The sequence below is a fragment of the Helicoverpa zea genome, chromosome 22 (genome assembly GCF_022581195.2).
Source record: "Helicoverpa zea isolate HzStark_Cry1AcR chromosome 22, ilHelZeax1.1, whole genome shotgun sequence".
NCBI lineage: Eukaryota > Metazoa > Arthropoda > Insecta > Lepidoptera > Noctuidae > Helicoverpa > Helicoverpa zea.
In genome coordinates, this window is record NC_061473.1 from 9,186,703 (window position 1) to 9,203,582 (window position 16,880).

The window sequence follows — 16,880 nt, forward strand, 5'->3', positions numbered from 1 at the left end:
ATAATCGAATCGCAGCGGCAAGAAGCTTGTCTGGCGGGTTCCTAATAAGATTTATTAGGTAATCATATTACGGAACCATTGCTTAATTGGTTCACTTGCCTCATCCTTTTGTTGTTGATTTCCTCTTACGAATAGAAATATTCTCGGAAAATATTTAGGAACTGTCTTGTTCATAATATCTATACCCAATACTCGATTCTTGACTAGCATATACTATGGTACATTTTATAAGTTACAATAATATAGACTATACTATGATCTTGGAAGTGTTTTTTCCTGTGTGTAAATTGGCTCAGATATATGAATAGTACAAGTAATTATATCTTTATTTACAACAAAAAAATATTATATAGAGTTATTTACAAGTGTATAAAAAATATTATGAATGAGATATTTCGAGAAAAGGCTGTCAAGTTTTAAATAAATGGTTAAGACTTATTACAGCTTTGTAATAATAAAGTGTCTGTCTGTCAGTCCGTAACGAAATATCATTCTATTTAATTTTTATTCATTCTCCAAAATTGGTAATTCATTCAGTTCTTTCACAAAGAAATAAACAAGAATACTATCTCCAATTTAACGTTTCAATTTATCATCTTTAGACTATTTTACTGTACAATATAAAATTGTAAAAAGCCATCTTAATTACTAGACATTCCGAGCGCTGTAGTAATTTAGCAATTTCTTTTGTTACAGGTCGCTTAACGGACGAGAGCCTTTAATTAAGATTTTATAAAGTGGCGCAAAGTAATCACCTTTCCACTCAAAACTAATGAAATTATTAACAAACTAAAAAACTGAACTACATATCTACTAAAATAGAAGAAAAAAAGGTGACTAGAATTTTGTGCAATAAAGTGTAAACAAAAAGTGAATTGAATAAAAAACTATTCCGAAAAAATAACAGTGAAATATTAGATGTTTCAAAAAAATAATAGTGAAATATTAGGTGTTCCGAAAAACAACAGTGAAAGTGTAAAATTGAAATTTAAAAATTAAATATTGTATTAAGTGATTAGTGAATAAATAGCTATGCTTTGCTAGTGAGGTGATATTGATGATTTTGTTAGCATCACCACGAATGCGGGCGAGCGGCCCCTCCGGCCGGCAGGTCAATGACATCGCCGGCACTTCTTGTGCTTTCCTTGGCTGTTGGTAAGTTTATAATATTTTTTTATTATACATATATATTATTCTTTCATCGTCATCATCCTTCTGCCCTTATCTAAATTTTATTTAGGGTCAGCGTAACATAAAATATGTTGCGCTGACCCCAAATAAAATTCTTCTCCTTCCATACTCAAGATCTCCCGAGCATTTTTCCAACTATGTTTCGGTGGGCTTCCAGTCTTACCGGATGCTGCTGGTTACCAGTCATTTATAAGGAGCGACTGCCTATCTGACCTCCTCAACCCAGTTACCCGGGTAACCCCTTCCATGCTCTTCTATTATCATATATGTATCTTTTAAGTAAATCTTTTCGACTTACTCTATCACTTTTAAGTACCTAGGGTTTATAATGAAATGTTTTCCATGTAATCATATTGTTGAATTAAGTGACAAAGTTAAGAAAGAATCAAATAAATTCAGTAAACTAATTATTTCAAATGAACTATGTAATTGGATTTCATCCATATTAATTGTTAGATTTATAAAAAATCAAATAGGGGAAAATTCGGAAAAAATGATTTTGCTACTGTTAAAACATTATATAAATCAAAAGGTACGTCACATTTATCGAACTCTAAAAATATCGTTGCAATGTTTTCATTCAGAAAAGTAAACAACAATATTTTATTTATTCTAATTTTATGTTCACAGTTTGTTAGGATTTCAAATAAATAAACAACGTCAAATATAGTTTACACCCAACATTTACATGTCAAATTGTATATTTGAACTTGTAGACACAAAATAGCGAAAAATATTTTGATATCAATTTGTTTTAGCACGCTGTTGTCGCAAATAGTTGTGTCAGCTATTTTATTATTATTGAAATAATAAAAAAAACTCTTCAAACCTTTTGTTTTCTCAAATGACAACTATTAACTTTCGAGTATTTTGGGACATTGAAAAACATAGGTAATTTTATATCTTAGAACCACCGCTGGAACGCCAGTTTTCATCTGAGAATATGGTATCCAAGTCGGTTCATCTGTTTTCATCATAAGGTACGTTCCATCACACAAAGCGTCTAAACTTCAATACACCCCTCTTTTTAGCTGGTTAAAAAGATTTTCAGGAATCGTAAATCTACTGTCTATTTCCATTTAGTTTATAAGCAAGCCAATATTTGCGCACTCCTCAAAACTCCTTTTACTCTATTCAAGAATTTTAACATCGCGTCATGTTTCACGAAAAATACAAACAAGACCATGTTTCGAAACTGCGCTGAATAAATCTAAATAACCTGAAGAAAACGCAATTGCATTTCATCTCTATTCGTGAAGCTTAAACTACAATTTGGTTTGGCAAAAAGTTGAAGGCAGTTGCCAAAACAAAACAACTGAATTTCATCTCTATTTGTGACACTTAAAGTACATTTTGGTTTGACAAGAAGTTGAAGGCGGTAAGTTCACAAGCTTTAATTGTTAATGTAACATTCGATTTGCATATTTTTCGGGTTTGTCTGTGAAGATTTTCTTTTAACTGCAGTCATTAAAAGAAAGGTTTAAGAAGTCGGTTAAATTGCTCCGTTTAAAATTTTGCTGACTGAGTTATTTCTTGTTGGTTCTCATTTAAGAAAATGGTTAAAGTAATATTTCGTAAAAAAATATTGTTAAAATTATGGACCAGTATTTCCTTCGCCATTTGGTTAAAAGCTTATGAGAAAGTTTGAAGGGCTCGTAAAGCTGGTATTTTCGAATGTTTCCCGATAGCGGGTTATTGGACCTAACAAGTCCTATATAGTGACAGACTTTTCGCAATTCCGCCTTAAGGCCTCTAATATAAATAATATTGTTATATAACAGGCTTATATTAGCTTCACTTGTAACTATGTATGTATGTAAGATTTGATCCACTTCCCGGTCTTCGATTAGGATGAAAAGCACACGCTCTGAGTTTTGATGACAATTCATGACTAGCTAAGAAGCGTTTCTACGAATACAACATGGCAGCCTCCCCAAAATGATGGACTGGCTGTCTTTAATCAAAATCAAAAGCGCGTTTTTTTTAGTTTTTTAAATAATTATTTTCATTAACAACGGCAGGTTTAATACCAGTTAATTCAATGAGAAGAAGGATCAATAGTGTGATTGAAGTAAAATTTTCACGATATCAAGATGATGTTAAGTCAACAAGTCCCACATGAGTTAATGAGTTTTTAAGGTTTACTAATGTACTTTAATAATATCTATTAAATAAATTGCAAATACAAAAGCAGTAAATCCTTTCACAAAGATTCAAAATTTACTGCGAAACTCTTCGATACAATTTCTCCTACTCTGCTTATTTTCAGGTACATATATTTATCTGTTTTCGAACTACAAAGTACGAACTTAGTTTATCGAATTAGTAATGTTCTATGTATGTTTATACTGATGTTTCCTCCTGATATCAAAAAGGGAAGAAGCATTAGGTTGGAAAAGGGGCAGATAACATTTATTGAAGTAGACTGGAATTGATAAAGATCTATTTGGTTAAAGTCCTGGATTAAGACGATAAGAAGTTAATACAATATTAAGGTTATTGCCTGCCGGGGTTGCGGGATTGTTCGAAAGAGTTGCCGCGGCCCTGGTACTTAAAAGGCCTAACGGCGGAACACGACGGTTTTTAGTCAGTAAGAGTCTGACACTCTCTTAGCGCTGCTAACCCACAGCGGGAGGGGTCATTTGATGATTTTTGACGTCGTTAAAAAAAAAGGTTATTCGTTTCGAAGCAAAGCTACGCATTCCATTTTCAATAGTATTATCGTAAGTATGGATAAGTAATATAATCCATATCAATAGGCACAAGATATTCGAATAACCAATCGCGAAGGTAACTCAGTTTGTCTATCTTTTCCACTTTCACACAAAATTATTGAACAGAAGTAAATTAAATTTGATAAGTTCATAGATAATATGAAGGCGGGAAAATGACGTAGACTACTTTCTATCCAAATGCGGGATGTGAGTGAAACAGTTAGTGTTAAAAAATGAATTTTAATAAAACAAGTTATTTGCAAACTAACCTACAAAACCCCATCTCTGAAGTTTTACCCTCAAAAGCTAATACCCCACTTTACATGCAGATGGCATTCACTCAATAAGTATTAGAAATCTGAGTTGAAGCCCTCTCGTCTGTTCTAAGGAGTGAGGAGTGCCATTGAGGACTAGCCTGTTGTGTTATGCTTAGTTCGAGAGGGTATATGACTCGTTGTTCAAACATCACTGGGTTTTAAGATACTTTCGAATTAAATAAGTTCGATTTTTTTTATTTCGATTTTTGTAATCGGAATTATAGGCATCAATATTCGATTTTGGAGAGTTTAAAATAAGTAAGCAGTTAAATTTGATCACTTCTTCAAAGCAAAAACAAATAGGAAGAGGTGAAGGGTGGGCATTTTATTGGCTGTCTTTTGTAAAATGTTGACGTTGAAAAAGTGCTGTTTAGCAGCCAAGTTTGTGTAATGATTTTTGATTTTGTGTTTCTAGATGAAGAAATTGTGAAGGAAATAATTTTGAGGAAATCCAGAGTTATAAGTTCTAAACTACCTTGTACTTTCTCTGAATAAGAAAAGTCGTGTATCGAACATTGGTGTAGTAAAAAGTACCCGTATGCTTGTTTTGTGAAAGTTTCTAAAACCCCACAATGTGATTTCGCCCCGACCCAGGTAGCAAACCAAAGGCCCCAGTGCTCAGCAGTCTGTGCATGCAGCACTGGATCAATCAGACAGAATATTGAGTAGAAACAAGAATAATAACAACGAACGTAACCATTTCTTACATTTTACTTTTCCCATACTTTTTAGGGTTCAGATACAGCTTTCTGGTGACAGACGGACGGTCGGACGGACAGAGGAGCGCTGCTTTGGGTACAAAGGGTAAAACGGGACCCTATTGTTTTCGCTCCTCATGTCTCATGAACCGTGACAGTTAGAGAATTGACATTTACACAAATCATGTATTTATGTTGCCGCTATAACAACAAATACTGAAAACTAGAATTAAATCAATATTTTGGAGGGCTCCCATACAACAAACGTGATTTTTTTGCTTATTTTTGCTCTGGTACGGAACCCTTCGTGCGCGATTCCGACTCGCACTTGGCCGGTTTTTTGTAGTCATGTCATAACACCCTTATATGGCCTACCTTTCGAAGTTAGCTCATTCGCTAGGGAGGCACTTTTTATTCCTCTGCGGTTTCTCAAACTTTTGTATGTATATGACAAAACTTTGTACCGTAACTATAATGTTTTGTGTTTGTGTTTTTATGAAGTTTTGTAGCTATTATTTTTACGAGAGTTCAAGTTTTGTACATGACATGTGACATGTTTATACTGATGAGCAAAATAATTGGGCTAGTCAAAATATTGTGACTTGCAAGTATGATTTAGACTAAGGCAGTTGTATCAAGTTAAAATACATTTTTATGGGTTTTTGATGTAGAAATGGGGCAATGTAGTATCTGATTATGTGTAGGTAATTTTGGTTTATAATTATCGCAAAAGAAAAAACAAGCTGGGCACGTTCTCGGAGGAAAGTGATGCGGAGGAATACTTTGACGCCTAATCGATGTTTTTTATATATGTTTTTATGTTTTGTATATAGATCTAGCAAAATTACTACATTTTAATTACCTCTGTAAATCTTCATCTTTTCTTTTCTTTCATCTTTCTGTAGGTATGTCAGAAAATTGATATTGAGTTTTTAACTGACATATTTTTCTTCGAAAAAATCGCCAACAAACTTTTAAACGAGGTATTAATTTAGGTATTTTCACAAAGGCGTACAAAAAAAATCTTACGAAGAAAGTTACAACACCAAAAACTCACTACACGAAAAATGTATCATGTAATATTCGAAACGGCAGTTTTAAATTCACTTTGAAGTTTCAGTCATTAAAAATTGCGAACGGTTTTCAGTTGAAAAATCCCGTGTTCTCATAATTCTGCAACACACTTCAAGTTACTACATAATTATACGAAGTAAGTTTATATCTCACGTCGCCATTAACAGTAGATTTCACTGTAAATTGCAGGATTTCTGAACAGATAGTGAAAGATTAAAGTGCTTTGAAATTCTGTGTGAAGTTGCTACTGCTAATTTTATACCTATGTACGAAATATATACTCTATGTACGCTTTGCTGGTTCTATTTCGTTGAATATGTTTCCATTCATCGTAATTTCAGCTAAACGTATGTTCTTCGCTAAGTCGGGTACTTTCATCTGTAGGTATGAATGTAATAGACACTGTTTTAAAGCTACACTTTTCCCGAGACATAGGCTATATTTTATCGCGGCATAGGCAGTAGTTCCCACGAGATGCGTGTAAAACCACGGGAAAATGGCTAGTACATTATATTCACAGATGAATAGACCTACGCACTATAAAAATCTCCTCAAGAAAATCACACTTGGCACGCAAAAGACTCCATAACAAGAAGTAGGCACGAAAAAATCACAGTGAAAAATAACTGTTCCAGAGTATTATTATAGTAATAAAAATAATAAAATCCGCGAACACGATGTATGAGGTGATATATTATCATTAGTAGGGCTCCGAAGCGTAATATAAGAATAAAAAGCTAAAATACCAACGATATTTTTGGTAGCTATTTTTTCGGAACGCTTGGAGTGACTGTTCTTTTTATGGAACACGTTATTTTCTTGAGGTATTAGGCAGTTATTTTAATGCCATCTTAGATGCTGTATTGCGCGTCATGGTGAATTTCTTGATTAAATATCTACTTATTTAATGAGAGAGTATATGATAATATTATAATGGCTGATAAAAAGGTGAAGGAAACATCTTGAGGAAACCTGGACTATAATAAAGTCTGAAATCACCAACCCGCATTGAGCAAGCGTGGTGATTAATGCTCAATCCTTCTCCGTGTGAGAAGAGGCCGCGGCCCAGCAGTGGGACGATAAAAAGGCTGCAACAAAAATTAACAACAAAAAAGCAAATCAACAAATAGGATAGAATATTGGGCATGGTCATAAGATGTTTTTTTACGAAGCTAGATATTTTTATAATGGCCGTTTAAATACACATTTTACTCAATTGGTTGGCAAAGTAGTGAATAGTGCTAATAAACACATCAAATACATTAATTTTATTTACTAACATGAGTTATTGATATTCCACGACAAAGAGATAAAATCCAAAACATTGCCAATATAATAATAATAATAGCCTCCGGCAGATTTTTGTTGGTTATGTAAACATAATTAGGATAATTCCTGTATTGTTGTTTTTCGACCATGTTTTTACTATTGTTTTATAAATAAAACATATTCTTTATTATTTTGGAATGCATTTGTATTTTGTTTTGGATGAATACAGACCTATTTTTTTTTTGTGAATGAAGTTTTCATTTTTTAATCTTGGAACTAACTTAAAAACCATACTTATTTTAAAAAGTAGGAAGAGATTGTGTCCAAGATTTTTTTTCTCTCTTATCCTAATCATCATCATTTTTCTGGCCGTTTCTTAATTATGTTGGGGTCGGCTTCCAGTGTAACCAGATGCAACTGAGTACCAGTGTTTTAACAAGGAGCGAATGTCTATCTGACCTCCTCAACCCAGTTACCAGGGCAACACAATACCCCTAGGTAAGACTGTATGTCAGCCTTTCTGGATTCTGACTACCCGTAACAACTGCCAAAGATGTTCAAATGACAGCCGGGTGGATCCATGTATTATTTCAGTTGCTTTTTCAACTGAAATTATATTTTTATTTTCTTCTCATAATACAAGCATATCAATACCCAATATCCGTTTTTACTTTTTTAAAAGTCTTAACGAACCATTTCTCAGTACTGGTCTGTGTTATTGTAAAAGTAAACGAAAAAACGTATTCAAATAACAAAACAGGGAAAGAAATTGTTTTTTCGTTTATTTCCATATTAATATCCGGCTCCGCTTCAGTATACATACATTCGTCATCAATCCTACAGTTTTGGCAGTATTTTTCAACGTAACATGCACTCCAAAAATTGTATACACATCAAAATACTGGGCAACAGTCCAAAATCTATAACGCGATGCTACGGCAAAGTTCTAAACTATCTAAGCGTTTTTCAATTGAAAACCACTTGAGGTCCTTTTCTAAATGCACACTGCAGACGTTTAGTTGGCCGACAATCTGTCTGTTTTGAAAAGAATATCTATGAAGTTTCTTGCCGGTTAGAATTTAAAATTTATTTATTTGCTTGAAATATAGCAACAATTAAAGTTATCGGCACGAATCTTGAGCTCTGACCTTCACCTGCGCAGAAGTAATTTATTGGGTCCCTTTTGTGGTACGAAGTGAGGCGCGGGGGCGGGCTAAAGCGGTGATTGGCCCGCAGTGCATCGCGTCATAGCCGGGATTAGTTCTTTGGTAACGAATCACTTCTGCGCAGATGTAGGTCAGAGCCGATAACTATATAGGTCTTAAAATACAATTACTTATGTTTCTTCATATCTCGCCTCATATTCAGCATGCAAAAATATGAAAGGATTCTTCTCCATAAGACCTACTCCTTCGAACTGTGTATCTAGCTATTGACGTTTTGCAAGAACCTGTCTTATAAATCAGTAGGTATAGAATAGTAAATCGGGTAACATTATAACGATAAGGTATCAGGCCAGAGTCAGACCGATTTAATTATTGATTACCTTCAAATAAACTGTCAATCAACCATTGCGCAATATGAATTGAAAATTGAACGTTCCTTCCGAAACGCAGTAGAAAATTATTATGACATATCTTATACCTTTTCTATGGCATTGCTTTTACCATCAAACAGTGCATCTGTAACTTAACCCCGTGCCTTTAAAAAACTAAAAAATATATGAAAACTCTTCAGCCTCAACTTTCTTACAAAATACCCCCTAAACGCTGTACGTAGGGAGTCATCTTGCTTAGCTTAGACCGAAATATATTACTAAGCTGGATTCAATAAAAGCCGCTGGAACAACGCCAGGCAGGCGGCGAGCATTAGAAAAACATGACACCGGTATACGTAGTAATATTAAGGATTTTTCGAAAAACAATGCTGATTTTTTGGTTATGCCAGGTGCTGTTGGGGTAGGTATTTATTTACCGTTTGTGTTTTTTTAAGAAGGTGGGCGACACTAAGTCGCAGAGGGTCGCAAATTTTGCGATGAGGCCTGGTTCGGAGTGCTTGTTGACAAGAGACGGAAAAGACATGAACACGGTTCGACACTAATGTCCAGTTACTTCTCTTGTCAAGCCTGTGGTAAGAAATGTCGCCATCGTATCGGTCTGTTCAGTCACGAAAGGCGTTGTATCACAGACACCACCACATAAATCGTCTGCAATAGGCGAAAAGGCCGTTAAGTTTGGGTTTAGTTTACAGGTGTTAGAAGTGTTTTGTTTAGAATAAATACGAGTTTGAGGGTAATCAATCAATTATTTGGTTGTGTTTTTGTATATGGTATTAGGTAATGAACAATTAGTTTTTTTTGTCATGATCGTGTGAAGGTTAAAGGTCGTGAAGTCAATCCCCTTTCATTGCACTATGGACGTAAAACATGAAGCATATTTAGTTTACTTGGAGGGGTTAATCGCAGGGACTAAAAAGTAGTGCAATGAGGATAGCACATTACTAATAAGCTTTTTAAGAAAATAGTACTATGTTTTTAGTATTTTTTTCAATCGTGCACAAACTTCTCTTTCACATAGGTAATCGAGTTGAAATTATAATCCTTTCTCACTCATACACTAGAACAATATAGGTTGCCTGCAAAAAGGACAATGCTATTCTTTGTATGGAAGTTGGGCTCAAGAGTTGCCCACAGTAACTGCGTAGTGTATTATGTTCCATAGGCGTATAATAGGTCCCAGACCGAAATATTTCGAAATCTATCCCAGGAGTCCTGAGAAAAACTGGTTTGACTCTTATTCAATATTACGAAAAATATGCATACGAACTCTTAACGATTCCACTTTTATTACCTTAATTGAAATGCATTATAATATTAATCGACAAATACGAGGTATTGAACGAGAATTTTTTTTTACCGACTTCAAAAAATGGAGGAGTTTCTCAGTTTGTTTGTATTCTTTTTACGTAAGTACGTGCATAACTCCGTCGTTTACCAACCGATTCAAACAATCATTTTATTGTTTGAAAGAATTTACTTTCCAAATGGTTCCTTTGTTATTCGGTCCAGGGTCTGGTGATAGAAACCTTAAAACAATAGGGAACTCTCGGAAATTGTAAGCACATATCGAATAAAAGCTTGTCATTCGGGAATATGTCTCCGACACCACAAAACAGTGGAGGTTAAGACCTGACCCGACGATGGAGATGACAGTGAGACGGGGGAACTCCTCAACGGTATCTATTTACTACCTCGTGTTCGAGCTTATTTTATTCGTCTTGATAAGATTTTTCCATTGCCATTACGGATATTAATTGCATGACGCTACACGAACTTAGAACTGATTGTGGTAGATAGAGACTGAAAAGCAAGAGAAACAACAATTACCTTTAAACGTCTATTTCTGTTTTTTTATCCTGTTAACAGTGAAACCACTATCTTTCTTCTTTCTCCTGCCCTGTTCCCAAATTTTACTTGGGGTCGGCGCAAAATGTCATTTTCTTCCATTTTCCCCTGTCACTCGTCATACTGACACTCACTCCCTTCCTATTCATATCATCTTTCAGGCAATCCATCCATCTTTTCTTAGGTCTTCCTCTTCCTCTCATTACATGTCCATACCACGACAATCTTCTACTCCTCATCTTTTCTGTAACTGGCGCTACTTTCAGACTTCCTCTAATGTAATCATTCCTCACTTTATCCATTCTTGTAACACCACACAGTGAAACCACTATCTGAATGTTTTTTCAAGAAAAGAGGTTGTTAGGTTTGTGGCTGCTTACAATGGCTTGCTAACAATGGCTGCCTAACATTAGAACCGGTTTTTCTCGGGACCTCTGGGACCAATTTCAAAAATATTTGGATTCTGTCTTAAGAGTGAAGTAAAGAACCTATTTTAACTATTCCCACTTCTGGGCAAATGGCTTGGGCTTTATAAAGTGACTGTTCAAGTTGAACATTAGAACCGGTTTTTCTCGGGATCTCTGAGACCGATTTCCAAAATATTTGGATTCCGTCTTAAGAGTGAAGTAAAAAACCTATTCTAACCATTCCCACTTCTGGGCACATGGCTCGGGCTTCATAAAGTGACTGTTCAAGTTTAACATTAGAACCGGTTTTTCTCGGGACCTCTGGGACCGATTTCCAAAATATTTGGATTTCGTATTAACAGTGAAGAAAAGAATCTATTCTAACCATTCCCACTACTGGGCAAATGGCTTGGGCTTTATAAAGTGACTGTTCAAGTTTGACATTAGAACCAGTTTTTCTCGGGACCTCTGGGACCGATTTCCAAAATATTTGGATTTCGTGTTCAGAGTGCTCTATGAAACCAGCTGGAACTACTCCCACTGCTGGGCAAACTTTGAGCCCAGACCCTGGCATTGTCCTTTCAAACAATGCCCTTCATACTTATTATTATTTAGGTACCTAAGTATTACATTGTAAAAAATAACACACATTCCTATTGATCATCATTTACCTATCATATTGAAAAAAAAATAACACACATTCTTACACAAATACCAAGAAGATACACAACAAAGCGAACATCGGAAAACCTTCTCCCTTGACATTATCAAACAGAAATAAAAGTTGTCCAAAAACACGTAATATTTACTTACTACGAAGTTCGAGCGAAGTCGGGGGCACAACTTGACGAAATAATAAGTAGTAAGTGGAGTTAACTTTGCCATTCCCTTCGTGCTTATGTAAGTTAAGTGATGATAACAAATCGAATGTCTTTTTGATATTAAGTTCGCTTTCATGATGCATCTTTTTTTTAACGACGTCAAAAATCATCAAATGACCCCTCCCGCTGTGGGTTAGTAGCGGCGAGGGAATGTCAGACTTACTGACTAAAAACCGTCGTGTTCCTTCGTAGGCCTTTTATATACCAGGGCTGCGTACTCTTTCGAACAATCCCGCAGCCCTTCATGATGTATCTAAATTATGCAAGGCTTTCGTATTGTAGGGTGCATTTCATTGAACTAGGTAAATAAAGCTAGAATGCTTCAGAAGAATGCTCGTTTTATAGTTTTATTGTTTGTACGCTAGGTCTATCTAAATGTAGTAAGAAAAACCTAAGTACTTGTAGCCATCCCGTACTGTGAACAAAACAATGAGTTACTATTGAATATTAAAACTTAAAAAAAAAACACTATATTTATTTGTTTTACTTTTCAACACATAAGCTATATTGACACCCGGTATCTAAGTTACTATTTTCTAAAATCTCCACGGATATCCCGGTTACAAACGGTACCCCATAAAAATCTCTCTTCCTAACAAAAATAAGATATCTACAGCAAAATTAAATAGCCCATTAAATGTGTTAAATAGTGCGAAGGGGCGTACGTCTACAAATCAGCAGAATGTACTTGTTCGTGTATCATCGGCAACTTTCGGGACCCTTCGGCGGTGGGCGTGGCCAACCGTCATCAATTTTCAAAATAGGCCCATTTGATATAATGCGATCTTTGGTAAATCGATTAGAAGTTGAAATATTGCAATGGGGCCTTATTTTATTTTTGATATTTATCAGACATTTTGAGTGCGATATAATCACATTTTCGATAACGTTATTATTTAAGTTATTTATTGGTAATCAAAGGTACCAAATATATTTTGAAAACATGATTACTGTATACAAATTCTTACAAAATTATGTACCTAATAACAGATTTGTACACTCTTAAAAAAATGAAAAATTACCTTTTTAAAAAGAATTATAACACTAGGTATACGAAAGTCCTTTAAAACAACGTTAAAAATCCCAAAAAAATTGCACATCATCTTTGACAAAAATTGCATCTTTATGTATAAAGGAGACATAAATAACAAGATATAATGTTTTAACAAATAAACAAGACGTGATCTAAAACACATTTTCTTTCTTTACCAACTGTGAAAGCAAGGAGAGTTAATTAAAACTTTTCTTTATGCATAAACTCAGAGATAGTTGCAGTGAAAAAACAAGAAAAAACCCTCTCACTGAACTCAGAATAATATAATAATATTTATTCACAAAATAACTTGTGGCGAGATTCCACTAGTGTGCACACAAATGTTTGTTCTGGTCCACTCGTTCTAGCAAAACAGTAACAAATTGTGTGCGAACATTTGTATCGGGTGTGTCGTTCATAATCACATTAAATGAAATGCGTTAATATACTGGTTATTATATGTCGATTAGCGCAAAGGAAAAAGAAAAATACGTAAAAATAAAAAATGCATTTTTCAAACAAAGTAAATATAATAAAAATGTGCGAAAATTAGAACACCATATAAAAGTCAGTCATTACAAACAATTGAAACACTCCCTTGAAAACCGACAGTTGTCAACTGATCAAAACATTCGATACTCCTAACTTTATCTCTGCTTTACACATGATGTTGTAAATTAGAAAAACGAAAAATGACTCCTGTGGCTAAACCACTGAATGGATTACGTTATTTTTTTTACAATTCGCCATAGAATATCATAAAGTATATGTGATTAGATTTAATGTGATTGTGAACGACATACCCTGTATAACACAAGTTAATCAATAGCTTACTGTAGAGTTAACCGACTATGTGTGAAAGGTGTCCTGATTTATTATTTACTAGCGGTTCCCCGCGGTTTTACCCATACCCCGGGGGAACTAAACTAAATAGGTGCAGCCTTTGTTACTCGGGGATAGTCTTCCTTCCAAAGAGTGATAGAATTTCTCAAATCGGTTTCAGGGCCTTTAGGCTACAAACAAAAAAAATCCTCTTTATATTATTAGTATACCTTCTGAACTTACTTATTGTTAAATTTCTAAAATGTCCCAAAATTGCTATCTTTATGAACAAACACATTCACAGTGGATTCGCGCCGACGTCGTACATTATAAGCTCGCGAACAAACGCGCGCGAACCATTTTAGTCGAATCTCACCATCACATTTTCGTACTATACATACATATTATACAAGAATGTATAATACATGTACCCAGTTATGATTCAAAGGTAACAGATGGTATCTTCCCACGGAATTCTCCGCAGTTGAATGAACGCAAAGGGTTGGCATAACCTTGGAATAACCTTAGCTGCAACTTCAGTAATGTAGTAAAATTTTACGTAGATTGCAAGAGAAAACTAAGGATTTTCACTGTTCAGTTAACCCCAGTTTGTTGGAGGAATTTTAGAGATGTATTTTGGCAAGAAATGGTGATAATGTAGAATATTTTGAACTGTATTTTTTTTTCTCTCTTAGTCTGACACTCCCTCACCGCTGCTAACCCACAGCGGGAGGGGTCATTTGATGATTTTTGAGGTCGTTAAAAAAAAGAAGAAGAAGAAAATCATAATCTTAGTTCATTATTTGGTACCGGTGCAGCATGTCTTCTTTGTCCATGCCTTTCTATGTGACGTCATCTCACAAGTAACAAACACTAATTGTAGCTATATCGGGTTTAAGACAAACCATCCATTATTTCTTTAGCCGTTCTCTTCGTACAAGTATTAAAATAAATTCAATATGTAATAGCATGCTAGCAAGTCAAAATTAAAGGTCGATAAGCACATAAAAAATAGATCTCTTCGTTCACTAAGTACCATTAAAAAATCAAGTTACCTCTTACTGCAATGAAACTAAAAACCAAAACAAACAAAAACTTAGCTAAAAGCTAACAAAACAAACATTTATTTTAACTTATAATAAAGATGTTCTTACTCAATTACATTCTTCATCTTAAAGCAAGATATAAACTAAACAGTACCTCTTATTTACCACAGATATCAAAATAACTAATGTTACCAAGCCATTATCCAGTTAAAACCCGCAGACTACAGACTAAACAGTCGGCCGACACTTGACCCAAAAATATTTTAAGAATATCTTATCTTAATTCCAATCAAAGTTCTCAGTCGGTCTGATACCGGCTAAATAACTAATCTTTGTAATGTGCGTACTACCATATATTCATCTTTATATTGATTTAAGAGCCCAAACAAACGATCTTCTTCTTCCTCCTGCCCTGTTCCCAATTTTATTTGAGGTCGGCGCAATATGTCATCCTCTTCCATTTTTCCCTGTCACTCGTCATACTGACACTCACTCCCTATTCCTAGTGCCTCGTTGGTCTAGTGGTCGCAAGCGCGGCTGCTGTGCTCGGGGTCTCGGGTTCGATTTCCGGGTCGGGCCGAAATCGCTTTGTGGGTTTTCTTAAACTTTCATAAAGCAGCCCGTAGTCTGGAAGTTGGTGAAAGATTCACCCGTGCATCAGAGAGCACGAAATGTCGGTCCTGCACCTGATCTCTTTCCGGTCGTGTCGGATTGCCGTCCCATCGGGCTATGAGAGTGAAGGAATAGGGAGTGCACCTGTGTCTGCGCAAATGCTCGTGCACTATAATATGTCCTGCGCAGCTGGCTGATCTCCTTAAATTAGAACAGCCGCCGTGGCCGAAATCGGCCGTGGACGCCATTCATGTCATCTTTCAGGCAATCCACCCATCTTTTCCTAGGTCTTCCTCTTCCTCTCCGTCCATCTACAATCATACTTATAAAGCACACATTAGCTCAAACAAACTATCGGCCGACTAAAATTTTGCAGTCTGCGAGTACACTTAAAAAGATAAATAGGCAACAAGCTAGACTGTATCTTTCGCAAAGATAAATGATATTTCGCGACATCTTTGCTCGGGATTTTCCAAAGGATTTTCGGTTTACAATTTCGTTGTTATTTTATTTCAACAGGGTTAGAGTTTAACAAGAGTGGGTAAATTGTAGGTGTTTTGCCAAGTTTTGTCGTGGGTTTTAAGATAGAAAGTAGATACCTATTCTTGGCCGAACAGTTTTAGTTAAACTGGAAGTTTATTTTGTTGGCTAATGGGTAATGTGGCCGATTTAGGAATTTAGTGCACTATCCGGGCCCCGCTGTTTCACCCACGTTTCGAGGTAACTTCTTCTCGTGCCCGTATATAATACATACCTCGATAAATGGGGTACATAAAACTATTATAATTAAATAATATAAAACTGGACCAGTCGACATTACTATAAAATTGGATTAGTAGTTTCTGAGATAGAGCATTGAAGATAACCAAAAAATGCAATATCTTCAGTTTTATAATATTACTTGATATAGATTCATTCATAAATATTTGAGTAGACATAATAAAGTCTGAAAGAAGAGTTTACAAGTTATCTATTTGACTCTATTTCCAAAACTAGAGGTTTAGCAATAGTACAACATGGTATGCACTTCTAACACCATACAAAAGTACCTTAGTATGGATGAAAGAACGAGTGAATGAATGGCGATACGTGAATGAATGGCTGGACGCATGAATGAACAAATGATTCAAAGTCAGCGCCAACAGAATGAAAGCTCAGCTGAATGAAGAACGATTTTGAATTTTTGAAAAACAAAAGTCGTTCTTTGTGACATTTATCAAGGCGTTTTTTGCTGAAGGCAGCCGTTGTAGTATCAAATGCAATATGAGAAGGCATTTTCAAAGCAGGAGCTTAGAAAGTAAATATGAAAAATAGGAGTGAAAATTATAAAGATTATCAGGATTAAGTATCTATTTAGTTCTTCAGTATTTTATACGTGGATATAAATGTAAGTTGTGGTTATGAGTATTAATT

The 16,880-nt window shown here is 35.2% G+C and overlaps 1 protein-coding gene across 3 annotated transcripts in view; it reads left to right on the plus strand.

Moving 5' to 3' along the window:
- LOC124641232 overlaps positions 1–16,880 on the plus strand; it is a 217,263-nt gene that overhangs the window by 165,562 nt on the left and 34,821 nt on the right. For all 3 annotated transcript variants that reach the window (XM_047179262.1, XM_047179261.1, XM_047179263.1), the window contains one exon: positions 697–1,155. In XM_047179262.1, the coding sequence (XP_047035218.1) occupies positions 1,116–1,155 (40 nt within the window). In that variant the 5' untranslated portion in view covers positions 697–1,115. The remainder of the gene's footprint in view (positions 1–696; positions 1,156–16,880) is intronic.